Genomic DNA, 21,303 nt, shown 5'->3' on the forward strand with positions numbered 1-21,303 from the left:
GTCCAACACCTTTGGCGAGGTCGGACGCTGCCAGAGAACTTCGCCTACTTGCGCGCAAGAAGTCACAAGATCTCTGGATTTCAAATGCCTTCAATTGCAGATTACGTAAACAGGACCCCACGCTAGGGCTACAACTGCCATCTAGCCTTTCTCGCGGCGAAACAACCTTGCTTTGTCGCTTGTGGCTGGGAGTGGCGTTCACGAACGCATACTCCTACCTTATGGGAATGGCCAAGAGCCCGATGTGCGACTCCTGTGGGTTCGAGGAGACCATTTCAACACCTATTGTGTACCTGCCCTCGCTACGATGTCCAACGCCTCTCTCTGCGGGCAACTTTACGCCGACTGGACTCGAGACCGTTCACGGAGTCAAAGATACTCGGACCGTGGCCACACTCGTCACTGGCTCGAAAAGCGATTCCTGCACTAATGCAGAACTTGAAGTGCATGGGCTTTAGAGACCGTTTATAGTGTCCTTGTTTATGGTGTCTCTTCCACACATACTCAGTGCTTACTCTCTTCCTTTCTTCCTCTTTCTATTTCCCTTTCCCCCACCCCAGTGTAGGGTAGCAAACCGGATGCTGTTCTGGTTGACCTCCCTGCCTTTCCTACGCTTGTTTTCTCTCTCTCTCTCTTTGTTTCTACTAATATGTCAATGACACGTCGTAGGCGGTTGTCGGTCCCTTGAACCAAGATTTCGGTTGCGTCTTGGGCGCTTTGGCGAAGCAGTGTCCGCATTACGCTCCGCCAGACGGTGTGCGGATGGTGGCGCCGCCACACCAGCGTATTAGGCCGATAGGAACTGAAATTGGTGCGTGTGGGCCGGACCCTTCTAAGGTTGGCACCACCCACCAGCGGAGCGGCCGTCACTCTCTAGCGCTTTCTCAGGTGCCGTAGCACTCATACCCCTAATCCGCGGTGAGTCGAAGCGAGTTCAGGCCAAAAGGACAAGCGTTTCACTGAAGATGTTTAAGGTTGCCTGACCAATGGGCAGCAAGAAAATCACAGTGACGGAGTGTTCCTTCTGGCTGTGGCTACAACCAAAGTTGGGGGTCTCACACAAGAAGCGCATTTGGCACACCCTCAGTCACTCCGCGCTCTCGGCTTGTTCACAAAAGCCGAGGGGCAATGCGGCCTCCACGCCTGCGGCCAGTAGCGCAGATCGGAGGCGCTTCGGGAAATTAGTGCTTCTTCCGAGCAGTGGACTGATCGAGCCTCGGCTGCGACGTCCCAGCAGCGAGCGAAAACCAGGAGAGGGCGCGCCCTCTCCACGCCACCTTCCCGCGAGCTCACGATTAATTATCACTTGATAACCATTCGCGGCCGCTCATATATGTATATGCGTCTATAGAATTTAACCAGCAATGGCGCTTGCTATGGTGTTACTGCAAATACCCTTAAGTAGCTTCCATAATTTTCAACCACAACGTGACAAGCCCAACAAAGTGTAACACAACGTAACACTTTGTAACACAACCCCTATTCTGTACACAATAGAGGCAGGCATAGGCGACAACTACGGGGGTTACAGGGGGGGAGGCGTCTCCGAGGCCCGAGCCCACTCCGGAGTCTTCCGGGGGGGGGGGGGTGCACCCCTACACGGGCGATGCAGAAGCCCCCCCCCCCACCGCCCACACACACCTAAGGTGCCATTATTAAACCTCTGTCACTACACATCATTTGAGGATTCTTTTGACTTTCCTCGACCTTTTCAGTTGCGATTTTACTGTATTAGGCTAATAGTTTACTGCATGATTGTTGGCGCGGACGTGCACGGCATTTAATTCATGATTTGACTTTATTTTTGCTAATCCTGACAGTAGGAAGACACGTGCAGTAGAAGCTCCAACGGCGGCTGCTTAATTCGTATTTTCTCACTAAAAATTGTTTGAAATTTCCACTGTAACCGCCATGTACACACACAATATATTTAAATATACACAACGGACAAAGTTTATTATATTTTTGAAAGAGAAGGAGATGGAGTACCCTCAGAAATTTTCTCTGCTGATAATTTTGAGCAGGCACTACTATTGTATTTTGCACAATGATATGGAACGTTATTTCTTCCCCTCTTTTATTCATGTTATTTTTACTATCGCCTATGCAAGTGCATTTAGTTCTGATGAGAACCTGTAATTTTGATGCGATATTGACTATCCCAGGGCATTTTTCTGATAGAATGAACCTGTAGTAGTGAACACGCCTGGTAATATATCTATCTATCTATCTATCTATCTATCTATCTATCTATCTATCTATCTATCTATCTATCTATCTATCTATCTATCTATCTATCTATCTATCTATCTATCTATCTATCTATCTATCTATCTATCTATCTATCTATCTATCTATCTATCTATCTACATACATGTGTATATATATATATATATATATATATATATATATATATATATATATATATATTTTTACATATATTTATAGATATATCTATATCTATAAAGATATATATATATGTGTTTGTGTGTGTGTGTGTGTGTGTGTGTGTATTACCGGGCTTGTTCGCCTCAGCAACGTGGCCGCATCTGCAAAAGGGCCACAAACACAAGGCAGCCACAGCTCCAAAACCGACAGAGCGAGACACACACGAATGTCCACAACCTTTTATATTTATATATATATATATATATATATATATATATATATATATATATATATATATATATATATATATATATATATATATATATATATATATATATATATATTTATTATATCAGCCATGCAATTGTGGTGGTAGACCGAATGCACCTACTATCATCAGAAATGAAAGCCTGAGACAAACCGGCATCTTCAAGAAACAGCGGTGGAGGGCTCCACCTTTCAGTCCTAGCCTACGCACAGATGTCATAGCATTTATGGCCTCAAACCCTCAGCTAGCGTGGCCGCCCAGGTACCAGCTTCAAATTCATCAGTTTGGAGGATACTAAATTGCGGTCTTTCACCCGTAACACCTTAACCTGCACCAATACTTAGAAGAAAGGGACCTGTAGAATCTTCTCGATTTCTCGAATTGGGTCCTCACAAAGCCGATGAGTCAATAGACTTTTTGAGCAACATCACGTGCACAGATGATGCCAATTTTCGCAGAAACACGTAGGTTTTTTGCATAATGCACACTATTGGAGGGGCTCCAACCTACACTGGCTAAAGCGCAATCGTCACCGGTACCAGTGGTGCCATTATCTGTCCCATTTTCTTTGATCACACACTGAACTGGACAGCGTTATGTAAACGAAATCTTTGATGGAGTGGTGGATGAGTTTCTCAGCGAAGTCCCGCTGTCATGTCTTTCCCTTCTGTGGTAACGTCAAGATGGGCCAACCGCACACGGCAGGAGCAGCCGAACAAGAAGCTGGCTGGATGCTAGTTTTCATGCGCAATAGATTGGAAGGCACCGGCTTGTAAATTGGCCGGCTAGGTCACCTGATCTCTCTTCATTCGATTTATTTCTTTGGGGTTGTTTGAAAGATCGTGCTTACATGACCGAGGTGGACGTCAGAATAGTTGGAGGCAAGGATAATGGATGTCTGCCGTAGAAGTCTGGCATCGGTCAAGAAGAAAGCCACTGAAGATGTTACAAAACGGACACAGTAGTGCGTAGCGTCAAAAGGAGACCTATTCGAACACGTCCTTTAGTCTGGTGTAATTCCTAGATAATAAGGACACACTGAAATCTGATGGTTTTCTTTCTTTTTTATTGTTTTTTTGCGCAGTAATCTTGATTGCCAATTCTGCTGATTTAGAAGTGGTATATTTACTGTCTTGAACGAACCGGTTTTGCCTTTTCTCTACACGTTGGTCGCTTCCCGGTTTGTTTATTTCCCTTTTATTTTTTGAGACAAACCTGCTTTTGCAGCACGTATACACTTTCATGTAAAGTAAAATGGTCGCTTTAATTTGGCTTTGGTCCAAGCAATTTTCTGGCACGAAATATATTTTCACGCGCCCTCTGTCGATGCAGTGGGAGCGAAGCCGGGGATTCTGAAACATTTTATGCCTACTACATTGCTTTTCGCATTTCGTGCGTGGTTAGAGCAGCAGTTCGTCCGCCTTATCAAGATGCTTTTGTTATCAATGTGATAAGTCGGCCTTGAGAGACAGATAACAGGTGTGACGTAAAAATTAGACGATGGAATAGCTGCGAAGCCGCGAAACCTGCTGTTGGTGCTCCTTCGGTACCATTATCAAGGAGGAGGAGGAAACAAAGGGGAGGAAAGACAAGGAGGTTAGGCAGTGTAAGTACCGGCTGGCTACCCTGTGCTGGGGAAAGGGGTAAAGGGAATAAAAGGAGAAAGAAGAGAAAAGAAAAAGTGGAAACCAGAAAAATCACACAGTAACGCGATACTACGCGCTACAACATTCAAAGGCGGTCGCACAATTCACATGTCCTTAAAAACTTCAGCAAAGCCCTTAAGGTAATGAGTGCCGAAGCCCGTCTGGACCAGTGTCCTAGAGCTTTTTCCTCTGTAAAGGGGCGATTGTCCAGTTTTTCAAGCGCGGTCAAGAGCACTTTTCTTGGCACTTTGTAACGGGGATAGTCACAAAGGAGGTGCTCAATCGTCTCCTCACAGTCGCAGGTGTCGCAAGTAGGGCTGTCGGCCATTCCAATGCGGAATGAATAGGAGTTCGTGAATGCCACGCAGAGCCACAGGCGGCACAAAAGTGCTGCTTCCACTCGTGGCAACCCTGGTGGTAGGCGGAGTTGCAGACGTGGATCCAATCTGTGGAGACGTGCGTTCGTGAATTCACTGGTGTTCCACACCAGTGAATTCCATCTGTTCACCATCAAGAATGTCAAGAACACCGATGTCAAGAAAACCATCTGTTCTTGACAGCGGTATGGGTATAATCTGGGCACCATCATGAGCCGACCGGGCAGCGTCATCCGCACTTTATTCATTATCAAGGTGATGCGCTGTCTCTTTAGGTTTGCGACAGGCAATGCAGTTGCTTTCAATCAGCTTATTTGAGGGCGCTGCTTTATGGATGCAGATGGGAGCGCACTCACGTGGTATTTTTGATACTTTGTGAGGTTTCATCGCCAGTCGGAAAATTGTACGCAATTAGCACGTCGCTGAAAACACTGCAGTTAGATGCAACTTTGGGGTGCTTACAAATGCTTCATTGATTCTGAAAATTAGGACACTACTTCTCGAGTTAGATAATTGCAATCGCCGAATTAAATCTCACTAACGAAAGAATTACTGGCGGCTACTCCACTGTACTAGAAACAATGTGCATTAGGCAATATCATAGTTGGGGAACCCAACTATGAAGAACCTGAAGTGCGCTGCCGATTGTACCGACTGAGACGCCCGTTTCTGTTATCGTACGCGTTGTTATTATTCGAAATATGATTAGTTGTATGGGCTCTGTACCACAGAGAAAAAAATAATTGTCGAAAGAAATGAAGAGAAAATGTGATGAGAAAATTTTGAGTATCACGCACGTCATAAGAAAAAGTAACGTAGCGACAACCAGTAGCAAAGTTCACAATCATGTAAAAAATGTCTTAGCTTGCACCCATCTATTTCCCCTACATTCGCACTTGTATTAGTTTTCGCGGGTTTTCGTTTCTACTCATGAAGACCACGAGCGCATTGAGTTGAGTTGAGATGAATGGTTGTAGGCTATTGGTGGGATTAGCCTTGCAGTTACTGCCGGCAATTGCTCCACCGTAGCGAAACATAAAATAAATAAATCTCATAAATCAGACACAGACCACATAATTACAAATAGTCACTCCTAAGGTCACCATGCCGAGGCCAAATTCCTGCCCTGCAGGTAATTTGGAAGAAGGCGAGAAACCTCCTTCCTACACAACTGGTTCCCGCGCGAGAAAACAATGTCCTGAAAAGAAGTGTGAGGAACTCCTGTCTTCTTGAGGGAACCGAATAACACGCTCCTTTCGGCGTTATACAGAGCACATAAGGTAATGTTCTGTCACCGCACACACCACATGTTGAACATAATGGAGACATCGCCAGGCGAGTCTTGTAGATGCACGCAGGGGTACGAGCAGAGCCCGTGCGAATGCGGAGCAGTAAAGTGGCTTGGCTTCTTTTGAGACACTTGGTCACACATGGCTTGTAAGGTGAGCTCCGCAAAGAACTGAAGTGGCACAACACCGCTTCTCTGAAGAGTCTCTTGTCCTCTTGAGGCACTTTTCTCAGTGGATTCCCAGACAGCGCTCTACGGGGGAGGCCGTCTTCCATCTCGTTACCTATGATACCTATGTGCGATGGCACTCATTGGAAGCGTATGGAGAAGCCTTTGATATGGAGATTGTGTACGGAGCGTATGGAGCTAAGACAAAGACTTCAGTAGGGAACCCGTACTCTAACCTTTGAAGGGCAGATTTTGAATCCGTAAGAATGACAACAGGTTGAGGCGTACAAAACTGTAGCTTCTTTAAAGCTGCCTCAATGGCGACGCTTTCGGCCGTTGTGGAGGACACGACTGCAGCGAAGCGAACAGACCAATCATACTTCAAAGAGGGAATGTAAAAAGCAGCTGCACTAGATCCTCTGACCTTGTCCACATATTTATCAGTAAAAATTTGACGATGACGTGCATATTCAGTCTAAAGATGTTCCAGTACGAGAGAACGCTTTGCCGCTAAAGAAGAACTCCGCTTAGCGTGAACGGGAGGAATCGTCAACGAACAATCGAGGCTCGCGAATGACAAAAGTGGTTTCAACCTCTTAGTTCGACCTCTAGCGTCAAGACCCAAGTAACCAATAGCTTAAGGGCCAAGTACGCTCGGGACTCGGATCTCTTTCGAAGGCGCTGTATAAGGGCTCGCTCGGCTACCGTCTGTTTGAGGTGGCCAATTTGCATCAATAACCTTTGTGAAGCGACTAGGCTAAGAGGTCTCGATATAGACTCATAAAGTGCTGTATTGTTTCGAGCAGTCTGCGGAACGCCAAGAGCCCTCCTTAGACCTTTTCTCTGAAAAACCTCACGTCGTTCCAGCTGTGATAGCGAGGGGGAAATTAAAGGGGGCTGGTACATTATTCCATTCATCAGTGGTGCATCGTGCAGCCTAATCGTCGAAGAACGGTGATTTCCCCATTGCTCACTTGCAACTCTATGGATCACATTGAGACGTGAAGATAGCGATGCCACAGTCGAATCCAGAGCTCGTCGCCACTGCAGACGGTAGTCAATAATGACGCCCAAAAAGCGCTTGTGCTTCAATATACGCAGGCAAGATTGATCTTCAGCCGCGCATACCGTCTTCCTCTACCTGGAAACATGATGAAGCCAGATTTTTCCACCCAGAGAGTCAACTCAACATCTTGAAGGTAATTTTGAACTGAAAGCAATGCCTGTCGAGCTATCGGAGCTAAACGCTTGTGTTGATATCCAGTTAACCAAAGACAAATGTCGTCCGCATATATCGAGATATGGACATGCGTGCAATGTTTTTGCACTTCAGTGGGAAGACCGGCCATTACAACATTAAAGAGCGTTGGGGAAAGAACAATTCCCTGAGCTACACCTCACGATCCCCCCTTTCGGGGCTTATGGTGCTTCCTAACCACACTTGAATTTTACGATCACTGATAAATGAGTGAATGAATCGCAGAAGATAGCCCTGTACGCCTATGGCTACTAGGACGAGAATCACCAGCAAGACTGCCAATGACTCACTAAATTCTCGTCGTCGGTGAGAAAACAGTCTATGAATATAGCTGGTGTGGAAAGGCCGAATGCTCTATGATGTTAAATGTGGCTTATTAAGTTCAAGACGCTTCCTTGCGGTCTCAAATCTACGCGGAATCCAGTCATGTATGTTGGCAGAGCCCTTCTATCTTCGAGCCACTAATATAAATGTTTACTTGCCAGATTCTCCATGAGCTTGGCACTTCTCCATGAGCCACACACGACGTCAGTGATACAGGACGATACGAGGCCAAGTCTGTCAATTCTTTGCCGGGCTTCAGCGCTGGGACAACACAAGCCACCTTCCATGAAGGAGGAACATCGCCAGTCTCTCACACTCGATTGAGATAGCTTAGGAGGATCTTCCGGTGTTCCAGAGGTTGGTTCTGCATCATCTGGTTGGTATGCCGTCAGGACCTGGTGCACATCGACGCCACAGGCTGCTGAGTGCTGTCTGTAGCTCTCGAAGAAGTAGACGTTGCAGGCAGAGCGCAGGGATGAAAACCTGAACTTGCACATAAAAATAAATCTTCAAATTTCTCTTCCAAGCATGCGAGAGGTTTCTGCTTGCGCAGTGCAAGCGCTTCGAAAGGCTTACTAGGACGAGAATCACCAGCAAGACTGCCAATGACTCACTAAATTCTCGTCGTCGGTGAGAAAACAGTCAAGCTAGCGCAGAAGGACGCAATCTGCGAGCTACAGAGCTTGTTCGTATGGTGTCGACTGGCAGAGTTAAGGCTATTGAAGGTCGTCTTCGAGGATCTGTCGTTCTTCTTTCGCATCAGTTGTCGCTCCGCCCTTCTGCGCGCTGCGCAAAAGTTCCTGAGTTTTAAATCCGCTGTCGGAAAATGATTAGGCAACTTGACCGCCGTGATATCAGCCATCTTACCAGAAATCATTTTGTCTTTTGCATTTCCAGAAACACATGCAAGTGCTCCCTGTATTTGTCCCAGTTAACAACTGGGCTAATTTTAGAGCCGCGCATATGGAAGTCGGCAGTAAACACTAAAATTTGATAGTGATCGCTTCCCATGCGGTCAGGTGCAGTTGACCATTTACATGGACGTCGGGTGAATGCAAGGTTAGGTCTGTAGATGTGGCTAAGATTGGAGGCCGGAAGAACGTGGTACTTTCGTCATTGGCCACGCACAGGTCCAAACTATTGATAACTTTTACAAGTTTGCGTCCGCGGGAATCTGTGTTCCTGTCACCTCAGACAGGGTGATGGGCGTTGAAGTCACCGCAGATAATTCGGGGCGCTGGGCACCGGTAACAAAGCTGCTGGAGAACCAAATCCATTGCTACCATCTTCCGCGGAGACACGTATACGGTGCAACAGAAAGAGTTCGGATGCCGAGCCGTATCGTGACAGCCGCTACCTCAATACAATCGGTGCAGCAAAGATCGGTGATGTTCAAAGTCACATGAGCAATCTCTCTTCAAATGTAAAGGGTGCACTTCCTGCGGGAAATGGCTTTATGTTGCAATTCTTGTGGGCGACATACCCAGTCAAAGATTTCCCGCTTGGTAGGCCAGCCTCCGAGAGGGCCAATACTGGAACACAAGTTTCTTTCAAAGATAATTTCAGTTGTGCCAATCGACTTATAATCCCAGCGCAGTTCCACTGCATAATAAACGGCACTTTTCGGTTATTTTTACTTGCACGAGGTTGAAGAAAACTAGCCTATTATAAGGTAAAGTTCACTGCGAAGGCGGTAATCATGGGATCAAAGAAAAGAAAGAGCTGTAGAAAGTTATTCACGGTGCCAGTCTGCATCGCTTGAACATATGAACGCAAGACTTCAAACTAAACTCGCGGAACGTCAGACAGATCCCGATTTTTGAGTTCCTTATTTTGCTGTACACACTGCCTCACAACCTCAACAAAAGATGCGGACTGGGACCCACTCTTGGCCTCTGCAGCTGGTTTCTTCATCTTTTTTGAGGCAAGGGAATGTCCTCCATGTCGTCGAGTCTGGCTGTGATCTGGTCACTGAGGAACTTGGACACTTTTTGCTGAAGCAAATCGAACAACCGACTCACCCACAGAGAACTTTGCCGTCTTGCTAGGGTCAGGTCGCTCACTGACGTTGCTTGTTACCTGGCCACGAACTTCCGACTCTAACGCAGGGAACTCGTCACTTCCAGGTATCGGCTTCTCAGTAGGTTGTGGTTTGGGCCCACTAATGACGGACACTCGACGGTGTAAGGCGGTTACATCGAAGGGGCAGCCGCTGAAACTCGCTGGATTGGCACCCCCACGATTGGCGCAAGCAAAATCTTCCCGCAGGCTTTGTAACCGTGGGCGCCACCGCATCGCTTGCAACGTTGATCTTTGACGCAAACTTTGGCTGCGTGTCCAAAACATTGGCGCTTAGAGCATCGGGGAGGAGTTTCAACGAATTCTTTGACTGCATGCTTGGTAAAAGCGAGGTCAATTTTTTTCGGGGCGCTCGGTTTTGGGAGCAAACGTTAGCACAACAGAGTAAGTAGGTCTCACTGCCCCTTCTTTTTCTTGAGTCTCCACCCGGCGCATGAGACGTTTCATGTGCAGAACACGTTGCGGTTTCAAGTAGTCAAGAAGGCCGCTTTCCGAATACCACATTGGTACTCCACTAATAACACACATGTGTTAGTCATGTAGGAGTGGGGCAACCGGGCTTTATCTCTTATGGCACCAATCTGAGAGCACCGGAGAAGAATGTCAACTTGCTCTTCCGTTGCGATATCTAGATGAAGAGCACCTAGATCAAGCGACGGCGCATCGGAGCAGATCCCAGCAGTATTTTAATGGCTTCGAAAAGCCTGACAGGGATCCGCTCTCAAATCAAAACCGTTCTCTGTTGGCAAAACTACCACTGAGATTCCGACCGTTCTTTGCTTCCGATGACCCATCACACTGAAGCCGTCGCTGTCCACTTCCGCCATATCAGCCACTTCCTTTTCAGGGTCGACGATAGTTGAGTCGTCCCCACAAAGCGATAATGACGCATTGGACTGCTGATCGTCCCTGATGTCTGGTAGCTCCCCGCCTTGCAAGGTCATGGCCGCCTCCGCCACGCTGGCTTCCGTGGGATGGCGCTGTCCCTTTAAGGATGCCGGCGCCGGAGCAGCCGTACCGTTCCCAAAGGGACAGTACCGCCTTATATATGCGGCCGTCTTCCAAGGATATAAATAACTTACTTAATGAATAGCAAAACATATGCAAAAATTACAGAGCTGAGGTGACAACAGATCGAACAGCGTCTTCTTCCTCGCGTTGCGTGCATCGAAACTACTAAATTACAAGTATTGCGAGTGCGGCGGTAATAGGTACTTCAATAGATTCCCCGCGCGAACTGTACAAACAATGTCCAACCACTCGCAGACGCATCCACTGTAGCTTGAAGGAGGCGACGTGTAGGCGCTTTCCAACCATAGAGAAAGGCGGCATTCCAAGGAAGCCTTTCTTACGCGCGGCTCAGCATCATTGTAGCGGCCAGTCTCGACACTCTGTGGATTTGCCCTTTGAGCGAAGGTCTCTGCCTAAGCATCTTTCTCTCATTTCGCGCCTCAATCTTGGCGGCGATTCAGTACGAATTCCACTTCATTAGGAATGGCATATCCGATGTGTGATACAGGCAGCCGAGACCGTGAGTCGTTTGGTGCACCGCCTTGAACACGCTACTAGTGAATTCCCGGTAAGCGTTGAAAGTTTTTATTTCTTCTCATTTTCTTTTTTCCACAGTACATTTAAGTATTATTCAAGTTCCCCCAATATGTATCGTATATCTAGCCACGTTCATGGCCGCATGCGTATGGGTGACTCCGAGAACACTATGTTGGAACCATTCAGAAAAACTATGCTGTGTCTCTTGCGCACGTGCGACTCCGGATTACGAGACCGGAGCCGTCTAGAAATCGTTCTACATTTGAGTTAGCCATCACGATCAGGAAAACACTTCTATCGCCGATAAATCAAAGCAGGTTTTAGGCATGTAGGGCCCTCGGGGCTGTACTTGTCGGCGATAAGGTAGCCTCCCTACCTGCGGGATTATCTGACAGAGCTATGGTGAATGCTCGGTTGCCATAATCGAAACTCGAATCCCGCTATAAGTTTTTTTTGGTGAGCTTGAAATTCACCTCCTCCAGTGCACACCTTCTGCAGGCTTGGGGTGACGCCTGTCACCGGTAAAAGATGCCGACGGCGAGTGGGGCTTTACTAATCCGTGTAAAACCAAATTAGGATGACTCACAAAGCTTCAAGAAAGACACTCCCTCACCAGAGCGGGAATTGGCCTCTCTGGTGCAGTATTCAGCCACAACCCCACGAATAATTGCTACATTGCCGCAGAGGAGGAAATGGATTCCCGTGCCCAATCTCCCATGGAGTCTTATGTCTCGTACATCCAGGACGTGTTGGCACTTTGTCGTAAAGCCGATGACGGCCTGACATAAGCTGAGAAGGTCGGGCACGTGCTTAACGGCATTGCTGACGACGTGTTTATTCTGCTAATGTGCAAAAGCTGTTCTACAATTGATGCTATCAAAAAACAGTGCCGACAATTCGGCAGGCCAAAAGCCGACGCGTCATACAACCAATCGCAAGACTTCCCAATACTGCCGCAACATCGACGTGTGAAGATTAACCCGCACAGCAGCATGCGTCGCTATCAGAGGACGAGGTGTGAATCGTTCGACGTGAACTGTGTGCAATGGCGCCCACGCTTTTCTGTTCGTGTATCCCTGATGCTACCATTTGTTCAGTTCTACTCGTACAAGCCATCGTTCACCAGGAACTTGAAAACATTGGCTTACATTATGTCTGTGCTGTCGCCAATCCCAGAGCTAACGAATGCCCTTCTAATATTTTCGCTCCACCCCGACGCTTCTCTCCACGTTATTGCCACCCGACTGAGTGGAGAACTGCGGTTGACCAGCCGATATGTTTCACCTGTCACCGCATTGGTCATGTCGCTCGATACTGTCGCAACTCGTGGCCCGGAACACCTCGCATGCCGACCAACCTGAGCCATTTTAATAGAAATACCCGCAATGTTTCGCCCACCGCCTAGTCTAACAGCGCCGACAACTCTGCTAGGAACACTGCGTACAGTCGTTTACCATCGCCACGCAGACACCAGTCTCGTTCACCGCAAACGCGTCCCCAATCTTCCCGTTTGCCGCAGCAGCGTCACCTTTGGCCCCCTGTGGCTTTTGGCCGCACCCTTTTGGAAAACTGAGAAATGCAGCCCTCGGAGGTGGTCTGCATTGCTCAATACTGCAGCCATAGACATAGTATCCGGGTTTAATCCACTTGTAGTTAGGGTGTTTTGAAGGTCAGCAATGCGGTTGGATACAGATTGCTGTCCATAACTAGTCGGAAAAAAGCGTGTTAACCAAATGTCAGCATGTTTCATGTAATAGGGAATTTCGCGACGATTCATATTCAACAAGTTTACATAATCAACATTTGCCCTTCTCAAAGTTGTTCTGTAGATGCATGCTAGACAAACTTAATAAATGAATTCAACCGGCATTAGTCTCTGTTCGCAAACATATTTAGATGTGTGTTCTTTGGAGGAAAGTTAAGCTACAGCACGAGTTGCTCGTTTTTGACATCATTTTAGTTAATGATGTTTTGATGTTTTTGCCCAGACTAGGTGACAATTATTTAGTGTAGAAAGATGAAGTGAGTTATACACAGTTGCTTTCACAATGGTATGCAAGACATGCCGGTGTCTATGTGACAACCCGTTATTCTGTGTAGCTTTCTGCAGACATTGAAATTGTTTGTTCCAAAGTAGTTTTCTGAAAAATATAACTCCTAGTGTTTTAACTTCATTTAAAATCTTATTTCATCGCTTTTTAATGCAACCTGTTTTCAAGATTTAGAGTGTTATGCTTTGGGCAAAATATAAACGCTTGTGTTTTTTTAGCATTTATTCTTAAATAATTTATATCACTCCAGTTTGCGATATCCTGGAGCACAATGTTTGCATAAGTGACAAGAGTGTCCGGATTTGTGCGCCTAAAGAATGATGGTATATCGTTTGCATATCCTGTCCATTTGATATATTCAGCGGTCGAAAAAAAGATAATTCACTCAAACAATGCAAAGAGGTGGTGCGAGAATGCCCCTTGTGGCACACCATGTTGGATAGGTTTTATTTTTCAGTTTGAATGAATATGGCAAACGTAGCGAGACTGATGTTGCGGATGCGAAAAAAAAAATATTTGCGTGACCACGTACTCCGTGTCCTTCAAGGTTAACTAAAAGTGTGATATGATGTACAGTATTGAATGCTTTCGTGAAATCTAAATATATACCTAAGACCAGTTCTTTTTCATCAAGCGCCGCAGTTATAAATTCTTTTTGTGTTAGTAAAGCCAATTCCATTGATGTGGTTTTGAGAAAGCCAAACTGTGATGTCGAGATGAGCGAGTGTTTGTCTAAGAAAACATACAATTGCCTGTGTATGATTTTTTCAAAGCCCTTCGAAAAGACATGTAAAATGGAAATCGGCCTAAAATTATTTAGGTCGTTTTCATTTACAGCTATGTGGATTGCTATAACTTTTGCAATTTGCATTCCTATTCGGAAAGCAGCTCTTTTCTAAGCATAAGTTGCAAATTTCAACTAAACTGGCCGCAATTAAGTTTATAACGAATTTACCTGGCCCAACTTGCACATCATTTGGATCATGTGACTTGGATTTTTTTAGGCTGTAAAACACATTTTTAACTTCATTCTCACTTGTGGGAAAAAGCCCCATACTACCAGAAAATTGTGCTGTTTGATGAATCGAGGGTATGCATATTCTGTTGCAACTTGCAGGCTGCCCAAAAGCCATGAAATGATCATTTAAAGCATTTGAAAGGTCTGCCGTGCGAACAACGCGGTTGTTTACAAGCATGCTGCCAACGTTAAACATTGGTCTATTTTATAAGTCTGTTTATTCGCTTCCAGAGCAGAGCAGAGTTGCTCACCACATTGTTAAAATAGGCTTTGTAATACTATTTTTTCGCGGTGTTTTGTTTAGCGTTGAGCTTATTTCTAAACCAGTTGAAAGCCTTAAGTTTGTCGATATCTTTAGTTTTCACAAATTTCCAGTACATGTGGTTTTTAAAATTTATCTGCTTGTGAAGGGAAGTGTTTGTCCAAGGTTTTCGAGACTTCTTACCTTATAACGACATCTGGAAAAAGTTTTTATATATAGCTTTAAAATCCACAATGGACGCTTCGTACATGCTATCTGCGTCAGTACACGATAGAACGTGACTACAGTCATGAACCTAAATTCATGATTGGGATTCATGCCTTTCAAATTCATGAATCATGAATTTGAAAGGCATGAAGGGAACGATTTGTAATATGGTGCGTATGCACAGGACTGCTACGTTCACGCTTTACGTCATGTCCATAAGAAATAAAAACAAAGAGGGGAAGATGGTCACTAATATCGCGCATAAGTGATCCACTTTACACCATTTCACAGTCTGCATGTTTGATAAAAAGATCAAGTAGGCTCGATCTTCAATCAGTGATGTGGGTTGCTTCATTTATAACATTTAAAATCCACCAGATGTGAGAGTTGAATGAATATCTCTACTAATGCTGGAAACAGATAGCAAATCTATGTTCAGGTCACCGCTGAGAAATAGATCATATTTGTTTTGAGACACAAATTCTAACATTTCCTCAAAAAGTCAAGAAAAAATTGACACCGAGCGTTAGGATGCCGTAGAACACTGATATAATCCTGGAGCCGTTTTGCACAGATAATATTTAAAAAGTATCATTTCATACAGATAATTCCTCTAATTTGCACTTCGTGAGCGCGACTAACCAAGAGCAACACGCCACCGCTCCAATACAATACCCCAATACAATACAATTCCTACAATACTTATAAACGCAGCATCAGCTTCGCCTTTCTGGATGGGGAAATCAAGGAGTTGATATATTTGCATATGAACGTTTAGGGGGGTACGGTCACATTGAACTGACACTATTATTAGGATATAAGGCTTCGAGCCAATCATTATTTTAAAAATTATCACTATTAGGCAGCTCTCGGTGCTTGGCATTTTCTGCCCGGTTTGAGCAATTTGGTGCGCAGCACCTAGTCATATCCGCGACTAAATCGGTTTGCAAATCACTGGCTAATGTTTAAACAGATCGCAAATGCGAAGCAAGACCAACAGGTACAGCAGGTTCAAAAACGCGCGCGATCCCGCTTCAAAGCCATTTGACCAAACTGGGCAATGGTGATGCAGTCAGTGTCAGCGTCTCGAAAGCGCGCGTGACACACACCTCTGGACTGCAAACTGGCGACCAGGCCCCATACCAAATTTTGGTTACATGCTGGAAGGGCCCTATGCGAAGCATTCCACCACAATATATATTTTTAATTGGTTCGGTATTAGCCCCGATTTCATTGCGGCGAAACCATGATTTCTGGAGGCGAGCTTCACCGCCAATATAGGCAATCTCCCAACTTGCAGCGTCTAGCTCCCGCAAATGAAATTCGCTCCTTGCGTTCTCCCACACCGGAGCTGGAGGATCGCGTGAAGCATACGTCTCGGGCCCCGCCTTCTTTTTCTTCTTTTTTCTGTCATTCTCTCGCGGCGCGGCGCACTTCCACAGGCGGTCGCGCGCGAGCTGTTGAGTTTGTCTCGTTTCGCGCAGCACACCGTTTTGTGCGCTGTGCACGAGAACACCTCACTAGCGGTATAAGTCTGTGCTACACGAACACTTAGGCAGATGTAAACGGATCGTAGAGCATGAACGCGCGTTGGAACACGGTAAGAAATGCAATAGTTTCACTCTCAGCGCCCGCGACTTCTCGACGTGGGAAGAAGCAGACGAAACGGAAGTATATCTCTCGATACGAAGTAAGAGAATGACACGCAGACATTCGGCATGTATGTTTTCTTATTTCTCTAAACTTAAATTCTTCTCTTCAAGCAACAGACGCAACAAATATCTGCAGTTGCCTTGAATAATTGAGGAAGTAACGTGTCACAGAGAGTGGCGTCACTGCACGGCGATGTAGGTGGCGCACTTGCGATGCATACGTGCATACGTCACTCTCCGGGTGGGAGCGCGTTGCCCGCCAGGGGAAAGGCAAACGGCATTTCGTTTGAAATTTCAGCTTCTTACTCGGCCTGGTTGATTACTGGTTGTGGTGTTGGGCTGCTAAGCAAAAGGTCGCGGGATCAAATCTCAGCCGCGACGGCCGCAATTCGATGGAAGCGAAGTGCCAAAACACCCGTGCACTTAGATTTAGGTGCACGTTAAAGAACCCCAGGTGGTCCACATTTCCGGAGCCCCCCACTTTAACGTTCCTCGTAATCAGAAAGTGCTTCTGGCACGTAAAAAATTCCCCATTTTTAATAAAAATTTTAGCTCCTTTCGTGGCGCTTGCCGATGTGAGCCGATGCACAGCGCCTGTCTGCTCAATATGGCGACACCGGGTAAGCATCAGCGATGCAAGCGTGATGTTGGCTTTCCTCAAAGGAGAATGGTTTCTGCGCATGTGACTACGTTTGGCGAATAGTGGCGTGAGCGGCGTGTTCAGTCAGATGCACAACTCTGACTCCTCAAGGGAAGCCTATACACTAACTCTAATGGCGTGACTCCATGCGCGCTAGGACGCTTACATGGGGCGTGTTTTCGCAGCAGCTAGCAAGCGTAAGTTGTAGTATAGTAGCTGATTTCCGCGCAGAGGTCACGAGTTCAATCCCAGCCAGGACTGACTATTTATTTCTCATTCCTGGCGATAGCTGCTGCAGACACCGGCGGCGGTGGTGGATGGCTTCGCCAATCGGAATGGCTATTTGGCTTCTGGATTAACTGAGCACGTGCTGGTGGGCGAGTTGGTTATACATGATTACAAAGAAGGCGCCAAATAAAACAACAGACGAAGGAAAGAGACACGAGGCAAGCACGTAGGCGCTAATTAAGTAATTCTGGATTAAGCCCAAACAGCTTAAGCTGTGAGAAATGGTGCTAGTAGCCTTCTCCGTCGCCGAGTATCTCTCCCATTTTATTGACTAGTGCCCAGTAATCGCATTCGTCTATAGCCTTCTCCCATATCAGAGAAAGGCGGAAAAAGGCGGAAAGGCGGAAAAAGGCGGCCGTGTAGTCTATTACTTATATTCACTTGAAAAAGAGAGAAGAAGAAATTAAAAGACCTATACTGTCCCAGTGCAACTCTACGTGCTTTTTACTAAGGCTGCTGGACAAATGTGTTGACTGTAAAAGCGATTACAGACATTTAAACCGGCGCAGTTATAGTAATATATATTGTGAAACGACATAATAGTTTGGAATATTGTATCTTCATCTTTTTACAGTATCCCGGCTCAGTGATATGGAGATTAAAATCTTTAAGCGCGCAGCCTCGCATTTCGGGCATGTGTTACACATTCATGCGCTTTATACAAAGCCATTATCAATGGCGCCCATATTACGGAGGAAATAAAGGAATAAAAGGCTCTCTATCTCAACGAGACTGCGACGCTGAAATGCTAATGAAGAACGCCTGCTCTTTTCTTCCGGCACAGCGTGGGGTGAAGAAGCTGCCACATCCGTACGACACCAAGTGCACCAACTACAGCCTCTTCGAGACACTGGACATATATCCCGTGAAGATGACGCGCGAGGTAAGGGGGAGAAGGCACACCCAGCCTTTGCCTGCAGCAGCGCCAGGGCGATCTTTGCTTGTTTTTGGCACAGTACAATTAATCCGATCAGTCGGTTCTTGTTTTTAACGCAGCGAACATACGGGCGTCGTTGTGCGGACGTGTTGTGCGGTATTTTGCCTCAACCACAACAAACCAACTAGCCCAGCAACAAGTTTGACTGGGGTGACGGCATGTCTGTCCGATACACACTAAATGCGCACAGCCATAATCAGACTTTGTTCTTGCACAATCGTACAGTCAAAACGGTGCAGATATTTGTTATGAAAAGGAATTGCTCCGAAGCAGCCGCGCAGTACACAAAACATTTCGGTACATCTCAAGAATATCCGTCACAAAATACTGGGAACGATCGACGTGCGGTGGTAGTTCTGATTGTTCTTTTTACAGCGAAGCTCTATAACTCTACCGCCCAAGGAAATTTTCGTGTCGTTGGCGTGGTAAGCAAAAAACACCCCATACTTGGGCCGATCCCGAAGATAGCGCAATGCCGGGCCGACCCGCAGCGGAGGTGAAGCAGGTGTTAAGCACGCCCGAAAATTACATTTTTATGGCCTTTCAGAGAGCAGGGAGACCTGGGACGAAACAGAATTGAAGTTAACAAGCGTACTTACGACTGCACTTTACACGCTCCCGCCGGAATCAATTCAGTGCGCCCATCGCCTAGGCCAATTTTCACCGAGTAAGTGTCGCCCGGTAATAGCCAAATTCAGAAACTTCAAAACAAAAAATAAAATATTAACTTGTCTTAACCGCCTAAAAGAACAAAACATCACCGTAGTCGAAGACTTCTGCGCCTGAACCCGTACTGCTCGCAAAAGACTACTTGAATTCGGCAAAGCTCTACCAAACGCACCGCAGTTCCAGCTCCGATACAACAGGTTATACATAAGCAATATATGTTTTTGTTACAACACGCAGGCAGACAAACTTGAAGACGTTAAGTTGCAACACTTTGGCACCGCTTCGGGTGATAACGCTGCAGAAGCCTCTTCAAGATAAGACTTAATGAAGGGCAGTGGCCGTACTTTACAATGCCGCCCAACTGTCCTAGTCACTAACATTAGAAGTGTACTTAATAAACATGACTCACTCTCTTCTGCTATTGACATGTGCTGCGCACATAATACAGCACTTACCGAAACATGGCTTCCGGCCCACGTGCACAACTCTGAAATTTTTCAGGACGCTAATCATTTTGCAGTGTACCGTTGCGATTGAACTGAACGTCGAGGAGGCGGTGTTCTTCTGGCTATATCATCCAATATTCCATCTTCTTGCATACAAGTACAAACTAACCGCGAAATAGTATGGGCCGCAGTAACTCTTAACCACATGAAAGTTAGCTTCGGCGTGTGTTATCGTTCTCCGTCCGCTACAGCTACATTCCTTGACGAACTTCATGACATGATTAACACCGTTCACACCGTTTTCCTTCGTACCCGTTGTTTCTGCTTGGTGATTTCAACTATCTAAACATATCGTGGAATACACAGCCACCCCGTTTATTCCCATTTTCGACCGAGGCAAGAAGTTTATTAGATTTGTGCTCCGTATTTTTACTCTCGTAGCTCGTGACCGAACCAACGAGGATATCACCTAACTCAGCGAACGTATTAGATTTAATCTTGACTTCAAGCCCCGACCTTGCCTCTCCAGTATTACATCTACCATGTATCAGTGATCATGCGCTGCTCACCTTTACTCTTTCCGCACCTTCTGTGAAAACACGCAAAATGAAGAAAACAATACACAACTACAAGAGAGCTAGCTAACTTTGACGCCATAAATAACGAGCTAGCTGAACTTATTGCAGTCTTTCTTCATGGTTTTAATTACCGTTCTGACCAGTCTAACTGGAACATGTTGCAGCCGAAGTCGAACGGCTAACAGTAGAATACGTTCCTGTCCGCGCAATACCTTCTAATCACCTGGCACCATGGTATAATATCCATATTCGACGTCTATCAAACAGGAAAAAAAAACGCCTTTATCGATTAGCCAATCAGTCGCCGAGTGAATCACGCCGGGAAAAATATAAAACTGCTTCTGACGAGTACGCAAATGCATTGAAGGTCGCCAAGTTTCATTCCCAAGCTAATGTCCTTACATCATTGCTAAGCACCAATGTATCCAAATTCTGGCGTCTGATTAACCCTTTGCCGACAATAGCATCACATTGAATGATCCTTCCGGTGAACCTGTTCCTGCTCACTCTTGTGCTTCGGTTTTAAACACTTCCGGTGAACCTGTTCCTGCTCACTCTTGTGCTTCGGTTTTAAACACAGAGTTCAATAAAAACTTGTCGCCACTATCTAGCTGATATTTACCTTCTCTGAGTCAGTATAATTACTCAGTCATGGATCCCATCGTCAACGATACATCTGGGGTTGCACAACTCATTAGTAATTAGAAATATCAGTCTGCCCCAGGTTACGACAATATAAGTACTAAATTTTTGAAGAACACATATACTTACAGTTCCATCAAATTTTTTCAACAATCACTGGACGCATCTACTTTGCCTGTACAATGGAAAGATGGGAAGGTGGTTGCCATCCACAAATGAGGTGCCAAATCTCCTCTCGCTAATTATAAACCCATATGTCTCACCATTATCTGTTGCGAAATGCTGGAGCACACCGCATATAGTCATCTGGTTAATTTTCTCGAAGCTAATTCATTTTTCACGTCAGCGCAGCATGGTTTCCGGAGAACATATTCGTGCGAAACACAGCTCATCTTGTTTACGTACAAGTTACAATGCATTCTAGATCAATCCTCATTTGCCGGCTGCATATTCCTAGATTTCTCCAAACCATTTGATAAGGCATGTCACAAGCTATTACTGTACAAACTAAGCCTTCTTAATCTGGACTGTAACCTCTTAAAATGGATAGAATGCTTTTTAACCATTCG

General features: G+C 45.8%; 1 protein-coding gene across 1 annotated transcript in view; it reads left to right on the top strand.

Moving 5' to 3' along the window:
- LOC139055670 (uncharacterized) overlaps window positions 1-21,303 on the top strand; it is a 194,490-nt gene that overhangs the window by 99,081 nt on the left and 74,106 nt on the right. Inside the window, exon 7 of the mRNA XM_070533198.1 lies at window positions 18,247-18,345. Within this exon, the coding sequence (XP_070389299.1) occupies window positions 18,247-18,345 (99 nt within the window). The remainder of the gene's footprint in view (window positions 1-18,246; window positions 18,346-21,303) is intronic.

Source organism: Dermacentor albipictus, chromosome 2, assembly GCF_038994185.2.
Source record: "Dermacentor albipictus isolate Rhodes 1998 colony chromosome 2, USDA_Dalb.pri_finalv2, whole genome shotgun sequence".
NCBI lineage: Eukaryota > Metazoa > Arthropoda > Arachnida > Ixodida > Ixodidae > Dermacentor > Dermacentor albipictus.